At 34.5% G+C, this 14769-nt stretch overlaps 2 protein-coding genes across 6 annotated transcripts in view; one reads left to right on the forward strand and one right to left on the reverse strand.

Annotated features, from left to right (window-relative positions):
- Window positions 1-408: 408 nt before the first annotated feature.
- On the forward strand, window positions 409-11498 carry Wdr81 (WD repeat domain 81). Its single transcript, XM_066390421.1, has 32 exons — window positions 409-658; window positions 1235-1529; window positions 1582-1822; window positions 1874-2093; window positions 2146-2315; window positions 2368-2528; window positions 2579-2762; window positions 2813-2975; window positions 3028-3107; window positions 3160-3329; window positions 3595-3694; window positions 3863-3994; window positions 4049-4269; window positions 4330-4486; window positions 4547-4961; window positions 5017-5225; window positions 5276-5473; window positions 6128-6319; window positions 6373-6524; window positions 6578-6686; window positions 6740-6959; window positions 7012-7226; window positions 7283-7458; window positions 7510-7737; window positions 7785-7920; window positions 8602-8880; window positions 8939-9136; window positions 9195-9391; window positions 9449-9649; window positions 9807-9965; window positions 10023-10120; window positions 10243-11498. Exons 1-32 carry the CDS (start codon window positions 558-560, stop codon window positions 10475-10477), a joined length of 6012 nt encoding a protein of 2003 aa, XP_066246518.1. The 5' UTR covers window positions 409-557; the 3' UTR covers window positions 10478-11498.
- An 84-nt stretch (window positions 11499-11582) lies between these two features.
- The window catches only part of LOC136409112 (probable serine/threonine-protein kinase kinX), a 101759-nt gene continuing 98572 nt past the window's right edge, over window positions 11583-14769 (reverse strand). For 3 of the 5 annotated variants that reach the window (XM_066390435.1, XM_066390432.1, XM_066390433.1), the window contains 5 exons: window positions 13431-13674; window positions 12724-12970; window positions 12494-12661; window positions 11948-12082; window positions 11591-11892 (listed from right to left, as the gene is read on the reverse strand). In XM_066390435.1, the coding sequence (XP_066246532.1) occupies window positions 11749-11892; window positions 11948-12082; window positions 12494-12661; window positions 12724-12970; window positions 13431-13674 (938 nt within the window). In that variant the 3' untranslated portion in view covers window positions 11591-11748. Of the gene's footprint in view, window positions 11893-11947; window positions 12083-12493; window positions 12662-12723; window positions 12971-13430; window positions 13675-14769 lie in introns of all 5 variants that reach the window. The other 2 variants (XM_066390436.1, XM_066390434.1) reach the window with 2 other exon arrangements.

Raw genomic sequence — 14769 nt, forward strand, 5'->3', positions numbered from 1 at the left:
TATACTGGTTTTATTTAAATTATTATTAAAGCGAATTTTGGTGAGATAATAAAGAAGTTTAAAGAAATTACTTTTAAATTTATAAAAATATATCGTATTAGAGTCGTCAACTTTAATAATTAATTTAATTAAATTAGAAATAATATAAATAAATTATTAAAGAAACGTTACCTGTATCAAATTAATTTTGAAAATCTGAGTAACGTCTCGCAGTGCTCAGGAACGATAGATCTACCTCAGATTTTTAGGGTACATTCTGTCTTTGTTTGACAAACAACAGTCGATAAAAATGGAAACATAAGGCAAGCCTATGGTATGTGTCATTAGCTACTCGTCAGAAGCAGCTGATTAATGATGTTGATGTTTCTTCGAAGCGTCAAATATCGAGGGTTATGTTTATATTTGCGTTTTTCCAAATAATGAGGATTTTTAAATATAAATTAATATCCTCAGGTTTTCATGTCGGATAATTTTAATTAAAATACTGTGATACCTATTGTTAAGGCTTTATAATGAAGTAGAAAAGTATAGAGTTCTTGGGACGGCAAAAGATAGGAATGGAACCTGTGTTTGAGGAATTGGGAGTTCCTCCCAAGTACTTAAAAAAAACAACAAAAGAGAACAGATATATTGGTCTAGTTCATCGATTATGGCTTAAGTAAGTCGTTTTAAATGAATACTATCCATTTACACCAGGAATAAATATAGTGTGAAAGCCTAAACTGTATAGAATTAATAAGATGTCAATGAATAATTCTTAGTAGTATTTCCAATTAAACACCACTTTGGTAAGGAAAGGAATTCAACCTTTTAATATATTTTATAAAGCAGAATGGCTAATTAAGGTTTTATTTGGCAAAATCAAAGTGAAGTTGTTAATAGACTAGGTTCCTATTACCTATATTTCATGTGATTTTTGCTCCATTCATGTCATTATTGCTTTATTGCTTATTTCATGTATTAGTTACCCACTAAAACATTCAAAACTAACATCTGACTTTTTCTGAGCTCTAAACATTAATCAATCTTCCATGTAGGTATTCCTCAATGTACCTAATAGTTCTTGCTTACACCAATTTACATTATGCCTTTGGTTGTATTTCAAGTTGTGATCTAGTATAATCTTGGTACCTTTATATGAAAATGTTTTGCCAGAATGTTGATACAATAAGAAAATCCATAACTTTTTTTATAGTGTATATCTATATTTTCATTTTCATTGATCAATTTTTAGATCTCTCTTTAAACACCTGCGCTTGATAGATTTCATCGAAAAACCAAGACTAGATGCCTGGCAAACCACTGATGAACCAACCTCACCATGGCTAAAAATATTTATAAGTGTTTTCAAAAAGAAAGACTTGAAAGTGGTTCCATTGCCTAGAATAAGGCCTAATGTAACCAGTGAAGACAGTCCCCTTTTATTCCCCCAATTAATGCAATATGTTTCTCAAAGTAATTATAAGAATTTGTGGAAGGAGACTTATAGAAAGTATGGTGAGGATCTAGAAGTGATTAAAGACACTCAGGTAAGTCCATTGCAGTCATCTCTAAGTTAAAATGAAAATGTATTTTTATTAGGTCACATTAATTGACTACAATGAAGCTTTGAGAGAAGTAATCTTGAGAATGTATGGATGCCTCATAGTGAACACTTTAGATCCAACTTTAAACATGGATAGTTCAAGAGATTTTGATCTCCACCTTAATGTGTTGCCTACATTTTGTGCAGTAGAAACTCTTAATGCAATTTTCCTTTTACACATTCCATATTTGGAGCACAATTTATCAGACTGTGTCACTTTTAGCCCTGCAATGTTAGGTAGTAAATTTTCTTAATTATTAAACTAAAAAAAATAATCACATGTTTTAGATAAATGCTACTCAAAACCTCTTTTTATTATTTATCAGTTAATTCAACTACTAAAGTCTCTTCATGATCGAAGTTTGACTTTAGGTGATGTAAGTTTAAATGATATTTATCTGACTGAAGATTTGTGGATTTATGTGTGTCCACAAGTCAGTTCTAATCTCTATGTACAAGACTTGCCTAAAACTGATATTAATAAACATTCCAGTGTTAGAGATTGTAGGTGAGTTTTTGCCTAAAAACAAATTTTCTATTGGATGATTACAAATTTTCAGGAAATATGGTCATAAATTTGAAAGCGATGCAAAAAAATGTGAATATTGTGGCATGAAAACCTTCGATAAAGTCCAAATTACTACTGAAAGTCTAAGGGAACTTTGTCAATTGTGGGTGGATAGGAAAATTTCTAATTTTACGTACATTTCTGCATTAAATAGATTTTCAGGTTTTAACAATTTCGTTTTCACTTGATCTTTTCTGACAATTGTTACTTTAAGGGAGAAAACTTGGTGACCCAAATTGTCACCACGTATTTCCTTGGGTCACCGACTTTGCGTCAAGGTGCGGAAAAAACTGGAGAGACTTGAAAAAGTCAAAATACAGATTAAATAAAGGAGACCGACAGTTAGATCTAACATATGATCATTCTCAAACTCAAGTAAGTTATTTAGGAATTTCTTAGCAAAAGTCTAAACTATTAATTTCTAGGTTCCACATCACGTCTCAGATGTCCTTTCTTCTATAACATATTATGTGTACATGGCACGTCGTACCCCAAAATCAGTATTATGTAAAAACGTACGTACTGTATGGGTACCAGCAGAATACCCCAGTTCAATTCAGAGAATGCAGGAGTGGACGCCTGATGAATGTATTCCAGAATTTTTCATTGGTAAAAAAATTGATATAAATGTTTATAATTTAGGACAAAATATTTCATAGATCCTTCGGTGTTTCGAAGTATACACGACGATCTTGAAGACTTAGAAGTACCCTCTTGGGCTTTAAGCCCTGAGGATTTTGTTGAAAAGCATAGGGAAGCTTTGGAAAGTGATCATGTGTCTGAAAGACTGCATCATTGGATCGATCTCACATTCGGATATAAGTAAGATTTATAGAGTTATTTATTGGAAGATGATTTCATTATTCACCATCAGATTGTCAGGATCTGCAGCAATAAAAGCCAAGAATGTTTGTCTTCAATTGGCAGATGAACATAACTATTTAACAAAATCAGGTAGGATAGCGGTCGTTTTAATGATTAATAATGATAGATCTAATAATTGAAGGTATTGTTCAATTGTTTGCTCAACCTCATCCTCCAAGAGCAATAATTTCGCCCTACTGGGGAAAAACGCCTCCAAAAGGGCATAATTCTACCTCAACGAAGCAAAGATCTAGGGATCGAAGCAATCCTTCTGTGAGCAATACTTTAGAAGTAAATAAGAGCGATGACGACGTAAGTTGATGTTAATTAGCATATGATAGTGTGGTCATAGTTAGCCTGTAGTAGCAAATTTGGAGTTTTCTTACCATTATACCACAGGAGAGAGAATAAAAAAGGTATAAAAAGAATTTAAAAAAAATTTAGTTACTTTCAATTTAGAATAACATTTCCAGAGCGTCAACAATCTCTATTTGTGTGCAGAGTATTATTTCCAAACAAAATAAATAAAAAAATAATTTTGTTAGATTTGATAACTAGAGATTTTGATTCATTGCAGGAAAACATGGATAGTAACTTAGGGTGGAATACCAATTGGTCACCTTTAGGTTTATCCAAGATTTTGTCTAGGAGTAGGTCGTCATTACATGAGGAACCTGGTAAGCAACATTGCGATAGTGTTTTTTTAAGTGTGTTTATAGAAAAATTGTCACAGATTTTGATTAAGGTCTACTTTTAAAATTAGTAATAATTAAAATTTTTAAGAATTTTTTCTGAATTTTCGGGAAATTTTTGTTTCCGTCCTTAATTTCTTCTCTTTACGACAGCTGTCAAACCAAATAGAAGCCCTAGCGCTACACGAAGCGCCAGTTTAGGCCCCAAGAACCCCACTTTTACCTCCCACGTGGCCACCAAACTCAAGTCTAATCAGCCCACAGGCCAATCCCCTTTAAATGCCGGTAAGACTCTAAATTCCCGTACGACAAATTTTTACATAAATTAATTATTCTCAGGCATGATTTGTCTTCCCAAAGACTACAAACCAGAAGGCACGTTAGAGTATTTAGAAAAAAGGCAGTTGTTTAGTTCAAAAACATTCCATACCGAAAGCGAAAAAAGTTACAAAATTGAAGAAAGTTGCAAAGGAAATGCTGAGAAATCAGGTGAACAGTGCTTAGTGCAAAATGCCTTCACTAATTTTATTTATTCAGAGAATTTTGATGAAAAATGCCGTGTAAGTATTCGATCAAGTACTTGACTGGATATTGTATGTGGAATCTTAACATTATTTAAGGCCGCAAAAAGTAGGGCAACCAAGTCTTTCACATTTCCAATGGATAACTATAATATAGGTTTTCAAAGCCCTGCCCTAAAGACAAAACCCTCTCCAGGTGTTTGCAATTACTCCGAAATAATTTCAGCTAGACGTGTCAAAGAATTGCAGGTTTTAGGTACTATTTTTTTTGTTTAGTATACTATATTAATTATTATCACTGATAACTATGTTTTAGGCTGCCTGATAGTAGAACTTTTTTTATCTAAGCCCTTACGAGCTCTAGGATCATCAAACTCCAATTCTTCATTTTCTCATCGCCTCAAATCCTGCCTTACAGTGGTGCAAAGCTGTCAAAGCGACCTTCCTTCTTGCGTCTCTTATATTGTCAATTTATTATTACAACCCCAAATTCATGACCTGAAGAACTTTACCTATCCAGCAGTTACCAGTTTAGGTTTACCCCCACCCAGTGCGCATTTACTTTTAGAACCGTTACTCCATTGTGTAATACCATTTCCCAAACCATTCTGGAGCTTGTACAAAATCTGCAGTGGTTTAAAAGAGTTCAAAAACGTGACTTTAGAGTTAGATGTGTTGTATCATTTTGATTGTGATGGGAGTAGATGTGCTGAATATGAGAGTATTGAAAGGTAATTGAGGTTTTAATGAAGGGATCATGATGTTTTGAAAATTTTTCTTTTGTAGAACGAAAATTCTTTTCGCTCAAAATATAGCTGAATGCAAGGTGAAGATGTGTGCCAAGCAATTAGAGGCTTTCTTCGAGGGTATTAACAGTACTACTGACGCGGAAATAATAAATATATTAGTGCCCCATATTAGAGAGCTCATAGAAGATCCTCCAACTTCAGTACTGACAGCTTGGTACTTGTTTGATCCAGTTTCGAAAATTTTAGGTATATTTAAAGAGATGATTATAGAGCAGGTGAGAATTGTAATTTTGTAGGTCCAAAAAAGTCAGTTTTGGAACTTCTGGAATCGATTTTGAAGTTGTACGAAAACGAACCTTCAGAGAATTATCAGCCGTATAATGGGAAAATAGCGAAGATATACCATCATAGTTTTCTTTTGAGATTGATGGTGAGGTTGGGTTTGAAATGTTTTTTGGAGAATTTTGTTACGCCTTTGGTGGAAGCAGTGGGAGGCAAGTAACTGCAGTTAATATTTTATAAATTTTTTATTTATAAATTAACTTATAAATGTCGCAAAATGTAAGAGATATAGAGAGTGTGTTTGGATTATGGTATTGCGCAATTGGCTGTGAATTATTTTAACATTTTATCTTTGATACCCTATATGTGTATTTCAGATGAAAATTTGATTTTCATCTAAGTATATGAATTTTTTCCCTTGAACTCGTACATAGTTTTACTCTTTTCAATAATGACATTTACAGGGTGTCCCTGAAATGACTGTACAACGCTTGACCAAAAATTCCTGAGCAAAAATAAGGTGTTCAAAGCAAACTTATCTATAGCCAATGTGGCTTCGTTTTACCGCTATAAGGCACTAAAGTTTTCAAATTAATATCGTTTTTAAAATTAATCTGTACTTTGGGCATCATGCCAGGCTTATTTTTAAAATAATCTGCAGCGTTGAAATCAACTGCAATGACACCATATTTTTTTATTCTCAATTTTTGACGTTGGCGTCTTCAATTAACTTTATTTTGATTAAAACTGCCCGTTTCCTTAAGTTGCCTTTCAATATTCGCGAAGTTTTTATACTTCGGAATTCAGCGATTTGAATATTTGTTACGATAGACTCTGGCACTCATACCTAAATAATAATTCTACAGGCTATAAAGACTGTGACAAATCGGACTTCACGCTCCACACTCACCGAGAGAAGATTTACAAGAAAACTTCTCATCTCAAAAACATGGATAACGAAAACATCGAAGATTCTAGCCCCCCAAACACAAATCTTCTGAAAATTCACCCGGTGGAAGTCTTTGCTACACAGAAAGATGAGGAAATTTTCGAGCTGGGTGGGTAAATACAGTTTCGATTTTTTTCGTGATTTTAATGTTTTATATTCCAGACGAAGAGAAAGAATCGGAAGAGCAAATGAAAAGCCTGATAGAGCACCTGGAATTGAACATTGCGTCCGATTTGCCGTTTAATGCCTCGACTGCTGAAGAAGCCCTAGATGCTACTTTACAGGAAAATATCGAACAATTGAAAAGTTTGGAAGCAAGTTCACATTCGTGAAATTTTATTCTGGATTTTTAATGTTTTTTTTTAAGGAATTAAATTTGGACCTAAACGACGACCCTTCAGAGGAAGGCAATTCCGCCATTACATCCCCAACAATACCCATTCCGGCTAGTAGTCACAGTAACGTAATGAATATCAGTAAGTAAAGTATTTTTCTAAGTTGAAGGTGATTTTTAAACGTTGTGGATCAGGCTGCGAGATTGGGAGCCGTAAATCTGAATCTGATAGCCTCCTGGAGAAAAAATCTTTAATTTCCCAAAACGAGTTTTACCCAGGTTCAGCTGGATCTAGTTCTGAACACAGGCGCTCGTCTACTTCCGGTTCTTCATCGAAGTTGGCTGCAAATTTTAAGAGAAATGAGACCAAAATTTCGGATATGAGTTCGGATTCTATTATTTGGTTGTCGCATCGGTGAGGATTTACTGTTAATCTGGCAGGCTAGATTTTGCAGAAATATTTTTAGCTTGGGCCCAGTGCTTATGGCAAAATACCTCTCTCGAAATTTGCTGAAAATGTTAACGCTATGCTACGTAGGGAAAGAGAATTTGGTCTTTGTCTCCTCGAGTGAGGAAGCGGAGGTTAAAGAGCGTACTATAAGCGATTTAAGTGTCACTCAAAGCAAAGTTCTAGGGGATGAAAATGCGTATAGGGTTCTAGAGTGTTTGGTCAGTATTACGGGTAATATTTTCGTAAAAATAATTATGTTTTGATTTTTGTAAGCTTCAAAATTTTAGCTCTCTATGGTGAAAAGTTGGTTTTATTCCAATACCTGCCCCACATGACCGAATTACTAGCTCTATGCAAGAAAAAATTGACTCAAACTCTTGAAGGTGGCCTAATTTCCTGTTTGGCATTGTTAAAGCATTTAATTCCGTATTTGAGCGACGCCACTCTAATGGATCAGCTACAAGTAGGGTTTAAAATTTGCTGGAAAAAAATCTAAATAATTTGTTTATTTCAGGAAATTTTAACTGGTGTTATTCATCCCACAGTACGTTTACTCGGGTCTACAAAGTATCTATTTCCTAATGGTTTTATTGCAAGAAATATTCTTGCTCGCAAATATATGGACGCATTATATGTTCTATCAATTAGAATCGGGTCTGATATGACCAGAAAATATTTAGCTGTACCGGCTCTCCAGAGGTTTTTCTATATTTTTGATAAAGTCCAAGTGAATGGAGAGAAAGTATGTTTGTGTGTAGTAGAAAACATGATTATAGCGTTTGTTTATAGGAAGCATATTCTTTGAAATTGCCTGAAATGAGCGGACTTGTTGATTTTGCTATAGGAGGGAAACCGATTCCGGTGCCGGTAAGGTTGAGGGATTCGGATTCTTTGGATAGTTTGTCTCCTACGCAGGGTTTTTTAGGTAAGTAAGATTTTTAAACAGCAGAAACTGTATCTTCCTATTGATTTCGAAGTGAAGTTCGTGGAAATTAATCTGTTTTAAATTAAGGTTGCACTCATTGATCAATTTGTTTAAAATTGCTACAGAAACAATGTATCCCTTTTCGGAAGTTGTTTGCTTCTGAATATAAAGCTTTTTGAGTCAATATTGGCATAAAAAGCATAGTCAGAAGTAAATATTCCTTCAGTTAGTATGTAAAGCCTTTTTTTATTAATGTAAAAAATCCATGTAAACAAATGCATACTTCTTGCACGTGATTCGTTCAAGACGAGAATATTCAACAGGACCGTAGTCAGTCCCCTACTACATTGAAAAAGTTTTTTAAACAAGTTCTTTTAATAAATTATATTTCTCAACGACTATCAAAACTAAAGCTTAGTGTACCAAAAGGGTGTTATAAGCTAAAATACTGCCCACCTTGTAATGTTTGCAATAAACATTCTCCATTCAAAATAAAACTAGTTCAACCCTGTGAAACGCCGTTGCACTTCTGGAATATTGGTCGTTCAGACGACCAATCAGCGGCAAGCAAGCTGACGATCACGCGTTTGGTTTGTTTACATGTTTTTTTTTTTAATATTCGTATGACATTCTATAGATACAAATTCGCTATGAAAACTAATATTACCAAACCATTTTCAGAGGAAGAAAACATACAAATCCTGGCTAGTGAAGAAATTAAACAAGTCTTCACTCCTCAACTGGCATACATGACCTATGTTCCATTTTTAAAACATATAGGGGTAAACTCAATGGACCTTTCCCTGAAAAATCATTCTAAAATCCGAGAACTTTGCCAAGAATGGGAACATGAAATGTTGCAATCCAAACAAGTTCAGGCCAAAATGGCTCTGTCCGATTTAGGCCTTGGAAAGACTGTGCCACCATCCAATAGCATTGGGAGCAATATTAACGTCATCGGTATTGATACTAAATATTGCGTAGTTGAAGTATTACTGAAGGAAGGAAATTCATTTAGGAAATAGAATTGATATCCAAACCGAATGTTCGGAGAGCTTTCCAGCGACAGATTTGCTAAGCTTAGTAAGCAGTAGAATGGAAAATAGTACCAGACATTTGAGGGGTAATTGGCTGAGTTATTGGGCTCACGAAATAGGCCGGTCTGAGAAAGATTCAACTTTCAATTTCAATCAAATTAAGCTGCAAACTTTCCTGGGTGCGATTTCAATAGTTGTTAATTTTTTAAATCAATAATCAAACGTGTATATCTTCAGGACATACAAATAGCATTAAAAGTATCTGTATTTTGGACAATGAAAATAGTTTCATGTCAGGCTCACGCGATAAAACTGTGAAACTCTGGTCTTTGCGAAGTCAAGGAGATGGCACATCTAGTTCCAACTGTCAATGGACTTATGCCGCCCATAAAAAATCAGTTTTGTCTCTGACTTTTGTAGACAGTTTAAGATTAGTAAGATTATAATTTATTAATTGATTGAAGATAGTAGAAGTGGAATTTTGCCTTTAGGTTGCCTCTTCAGATGGTATAGTCCACTTATGGGACCCCTTCATGGGAGCTGTGGTCGGCCAATTAGAATCTCCAAAGTTCACCCCTGTAAACGTAATTAAAAGCATGCCGTCCCCTTCTAGTTTAATTTTCTCAGCCACCACAGAGGGAACAATCAAAGTCATTGATGCCAGATTAGCTAATTATGTATACGATTTAAAGGTAAGACATTTGACTACGTTTCTTTCATTAGTTTCAAGCCGAATTAAAACCTAAAAAACCTCTTGCAACTGAATCTCGCTCTCCGGGTTGAAAGCATTGAAATAAACGTAGTGAATTTGTTTTATCGAAGGTGTAAATTTTGTTGTTTTTGCTTTAGATTACAGTCAATCCCTCCGGATTAATTCGCTGCCTTGCAATTGCACCTAATGGAACTTGGGTGGCCGCCGGTCAGTCCTCTGGGAGTATTACAGTGTTGGACACTCGGACTGGCTTGGTGATGGCTAGTTGGAGGGCACACGAAGGGGAAGTTTTGCAGGTAAACATTATATTTTAACACTCTAGTTACTGTAACATTGACTGAAATGAAATTTAGTTGAGTGCGGCCAACAACAACACAATCCTATCCAGCAGTTTAGATCAAACGATAAGCGTTTGGAATGTTTGTGACGGGAGATTCAAACATCATATGAGGTATGTCTTTTCACTCTCAAGAATTGCCTCTTCAGGGTCAAATTACTAACTCTGTTGTGTAATTTAATTGGAAATTAGCTTACAGTTAACAGCTTAATCCTAAAATAGATTTTTCTTCTTAGAGGTGCGACGGAGCCAGCTCATTGTCTTTGTGTCTATGAAGGGGAGGAATTAATTAGCGGTACCACCGCTAATAGAGTGGGGGTGCATTCAGAAATTTCTCCCGATGCAGCCTATAGTAGCACCAAACTGAGGAGTGACACCTTTAAGGGATTATTGACTGCAATGGGGATGTTGCCTCTGAATCGATTGTTGTTGGTTGGAGCTGATAACGGTCAGATTAGTTTGCTATGTTAAGGCTTCGAGAAGATGTTTGTCTGTAAATTGTTCGTAAATTTAGTTGCTATTTTATGCTTATTTGATCGCTTTTGACCAAATGCCGCACGGCATCCGGGCGCGTAAGTGCGATAAAAACTGGAGCATATTGTCATTGGTAAGGGTCGGTTAGCCATATTTTAAGACTCTTTCTGAATTCACATTCTTGTGTATAAACGCAAAAAATTTCAAACTTAGGAAATAAGCTTATTTCCTTAGCGTTGCATGAGAATTAATAGGATTAAAATCCTGCAAAAAACTTTTTAAAACAATGCTTTTTTTCTGGTGATTTTTTATTTGCATCTTGCTAAAGCGAAACCCCCAATAAGCTGTTCTATTACGTTTCTCACTTGTAAAAAATTATTTGTAGTAAAAGAGAATGTATGGTACTAAAATTTGGCAAAAAGACCTTGGATCTAAAATGGGCCAGATTATTATAATGAAGCTAATCTTAATTTAGGAAAAATTCTCCGGAATTCTTCATGTTTGATACACATTATGGATACGGTTTAATTACTAAAAAATATAAATACTCCATCGACAAACCAATAATGCAAAAACCTAATCTTTTTGCTTTAAACTTCTTCCTGACTACGTTATAAACCGATTCATTCTTAGGAAAATCATAATTTTAAAGAAAATGAAAATATTTTGTAATTTTAAGAACTAGCACCATTAAGCAGCATGAACGACTCACAAACATTCAAAATGGTGTAACATTACTGAAATTCATAGCATATAGAATTTGGTAGCAATTCCTTTATTGATATCTATCATTAGTACCTTTTACCTTATTTCTTGTTTCAGCTTCCCAACTGGTAAGTATTATCCTGAGTCCCAAAGAGTTATTTATTGTTTAGATTATTGTTCTATTAGAATCATAAAATGACATAATACCAAGCATAATTATTATTCCATTAAAACATATTCATTTCAATTTATATAATCAACATCAGTGATTCCGTACAGTTTTTCAATAGTAATAACTGATACGTGTCTTTAATAAATTATGTATTCCAAATATGTTTGTTATTAAAAATAAAGTTATTTGACAAACTCATACTTGAAATTAAAACAATAATAAAAAATAAATAAATAAATAAATAAATAAGCTAAAACCACCAAAACTTTCATATTTAACTTACACATTGATGTACTATTTATTTGTACTTAATTACCCAATCAGTATTTAAAGACTAAAACCAACTAAAGATGTATTATGGCGTTCCTCTAAATCTACAAAGCTCATTTTTCTACTGTCTAGATTTTGGTTGAGGTCTCAACATAGATCTGGCCACCGCTCCCAACTTCTGAGATACAATTGAGGCTATTTGAGGACTCCTTTTCCACATAAATTCTGCCGTTTTATCGTGGTTATCAGTAGAGTCTATACGAACCTATAAAAACATTAATTATTACATTTTTAAATCTAATTTTTTTTAATGTTTTTACTTGTTTAGGTTGTAGCACCCTAATAGAATTCAAGGTAGCCGTCCCCCCATGGACTAATTTCAAATTCAATCTGCCGAACATTTCAGCTGTGGTAGCTGTTGCGCTTCTGAGTTCTCGTTTTCCACTTCGACCGACCTAAAAATACAAGAAAAAAAGTTCCAGATTTTGGACCAAAATGTCATTAACATTTTGAAAAAAAAAGAAAAATACAAAATTGGCTAGTCCTTAGATTTTTGACATAAATTCAATTGAACTTCTGTGAGAAAGCGGTGGATTAAAATTTCACAAAATGGACCAAAATCTCGTCTTAAATTCCTTAGATTTCAGATCAAAATTCCCATGATACTTTAGAAGAAAAAAATGAATTAATGATTCACAAAGTTTTTCAGATTTCCCTGACATTTTTTAGATCTGATGAACGTACATTATTTTGGAGTATCTGATTTGTGTGATTCGTGTGATATTAATTTCCACGTCAATCAAAGACAACATTTTAATCATTTAATTTTAGTTATCGAAAGTTATATTGTACGTTGTTATGCCTACCTCCCTCTCGACTCTTAAAGTTAAAGGCCCCAAGACAAAGTTGGTCTTGACAGTGGTGTGATCAGACATCATGTTGACCTGAACATCTCCATCTCGTTTCAAGGTACTCAGACCGAAGAGAGTAGCTTTGGCTTTCTGCTTATTTTTGGCGGCAGATTGTTTGGCTTTCTAATAATTAAAACATTATTTTAATAATGTCTTATTCAAAACAACGAAGATTTTGTATTTACGTTGTTGTTAGTAGAAATCTTATTTTTGTTCGAATTTGTAGTTTTCTTATTGTTGCTGTTATTAGCTCCCTTCTTTTTGTTGTTTTGCCTGAGAGGTCTACTGGGTTGCCTAAGTGAGTTTCCAATGTTTTCTTTTTTCGACCCAGTGCTTCCTACTTTCGAAATCAACACAAACTCTGGTTCTTTAGTAGCTTTTGATTGTCTTGTAGGACCCTCTTTTGACACTTCATATTTGGTATTATCCACCCTTAATAAATAAATGTATTTTTAGTATATGTCTTACAAATTTGAAATATCCATGTAAACAAACCAAACACGTGATGGATAGCTTGGTCGTCGCTGATTGGTCAGTTGTGTCGTTTGAACAATCGATATTTCACTAGGGCGACGGCGTTTTACATGCTTGAACTTGTTTAATTTTGAATGGAGAATGTTTGTTGCAAACATTACAAGGTGGATAGTAATTTAGCTGAAAAAATCCTTTTGGTGTATTAGACTTTAGTTTTAGTAGTCGTTGAGAAATATAATTTATTAAAAGAATTTGTTTAGAAAATTTTTTCATGTAATGGCGGGCTGACTACGGTCCTGTTTAATACTTTCATCTTGAACGGATCACGTGCAAGTGGCATGCATTTGTTTACATGGACATTTTATATTCGTAAGACACACTATAATCACCTTATTAATTATTCTCATACGTAACTTACCTTGCAACCTCCAGCTCTCCCATCTTATTAGTCAATTCTCCATTTCCCGATTTCTCTTCACTGCTCGTCTTAGGGCTCATCTTACCCTTCATATTCTTTATCTGAGCGGGACTCAGCAGCTTAACTCTGACAGGATCATACTGCTTTCCCAACATTCTATTGATCCTGTTGAGTACCATATCGACAAACCTGTTGTACTGGGTGATGTAAACTTGAGGCATTTTCGGTTGACCCTTCAATTGACCTGGATAATGACATGCAAATGGGTTAATTCTTGCCTCGAAGAAATCGTTATTATGCAAATATTTGCAGTTCTGGTTGTAGAAAGTCCAGCCCTGACCTTTTGCGCGGCCGTTGACTGCTGATATTCCGTTATTTACGAACGATTTAAATACAAATCTAACAGATGTTAGTGAAGAGAATTTCTTCTGGGGTATGGTACTGTAATTTAGCATTCATGTGAGGTTTGATCATACCTTAACGATTTGTTGTGTTCTCCGTAATTTAAAAAAATGCGTTGGAAGCCAATAAAAACTGAGGCCAACAAAGGAGCCATCAATATCGAATTGAAAGGCAGCCGAAGGTTTTTTTGTAATAAACTTCGCCTTTAGCCTATTAAATTTTTAAAATTTGTGGGAATTTTGACAGGCCAAATATGCCTCTGGTTTTTAAAAATATTGGATAATTGTATAAATCGGTCTTGAAAAATCAGGAGCGTATCTACACGAAACTCGAAATTTTAAGTTATCGCCATAGACTTCGAAAATTTGTGAATACTCCGAGAAACCAAAGACGCTACTGTTTTCCATGAAACTCTGTGACATGTACAATAATCAGGACCAGAAGAATGAGAAAGAAGGAAAATGATTTTCTAAGATTGCTGTGTTCTAAAACAATATTATATACCAACAGTGGTGTACGACATATTCATCACTGTAAATAATCCTGACATGACGTAAGTGAGTTTGAGACTTAGCATTCAGGTTAGATCCGCCACTGGATTTAGTCGGTATGGTAATGTCCTTTTTTTTATGGGAATATGGTTAGATGAAAAGTGGTTCAATTGATGTAATCAGGGAGAAATCGAAAAGTCATCTTCGGGTTTATGTACCGATATCATCAGACAAATTGTTATTAAACAAATTTGTCGGTCACCATTTTTGATGAGAGAAAGTCGACCGTGACCTAGAATTTTCAATTTTGGATTCTCGACATTTGGTTCTAAGGCAAATGTACGAGAATTATTGAAAGAAAAAGACATTATACCAAAACGTCAAAAGCGAAGTCCTTCTGGTATGTTTTGTCGCTCTTGTGCCGAGTTTTCTACAATAAATGGCAA

This window comes from Euwallacea similis, chromosome 5, assembly GCF_039881205.1.
Source record: "Euwallacea similis isolate ESF13 chromosome 5, ESF131.1, whole genome shotgun sequence".
Classification (NCBI taxonomy): Eukaryota; Metazoa; Arthropoda; class Insecta; order Coleoptera; family Curculionidae; genus Euwallacea; species Euwallacea similis.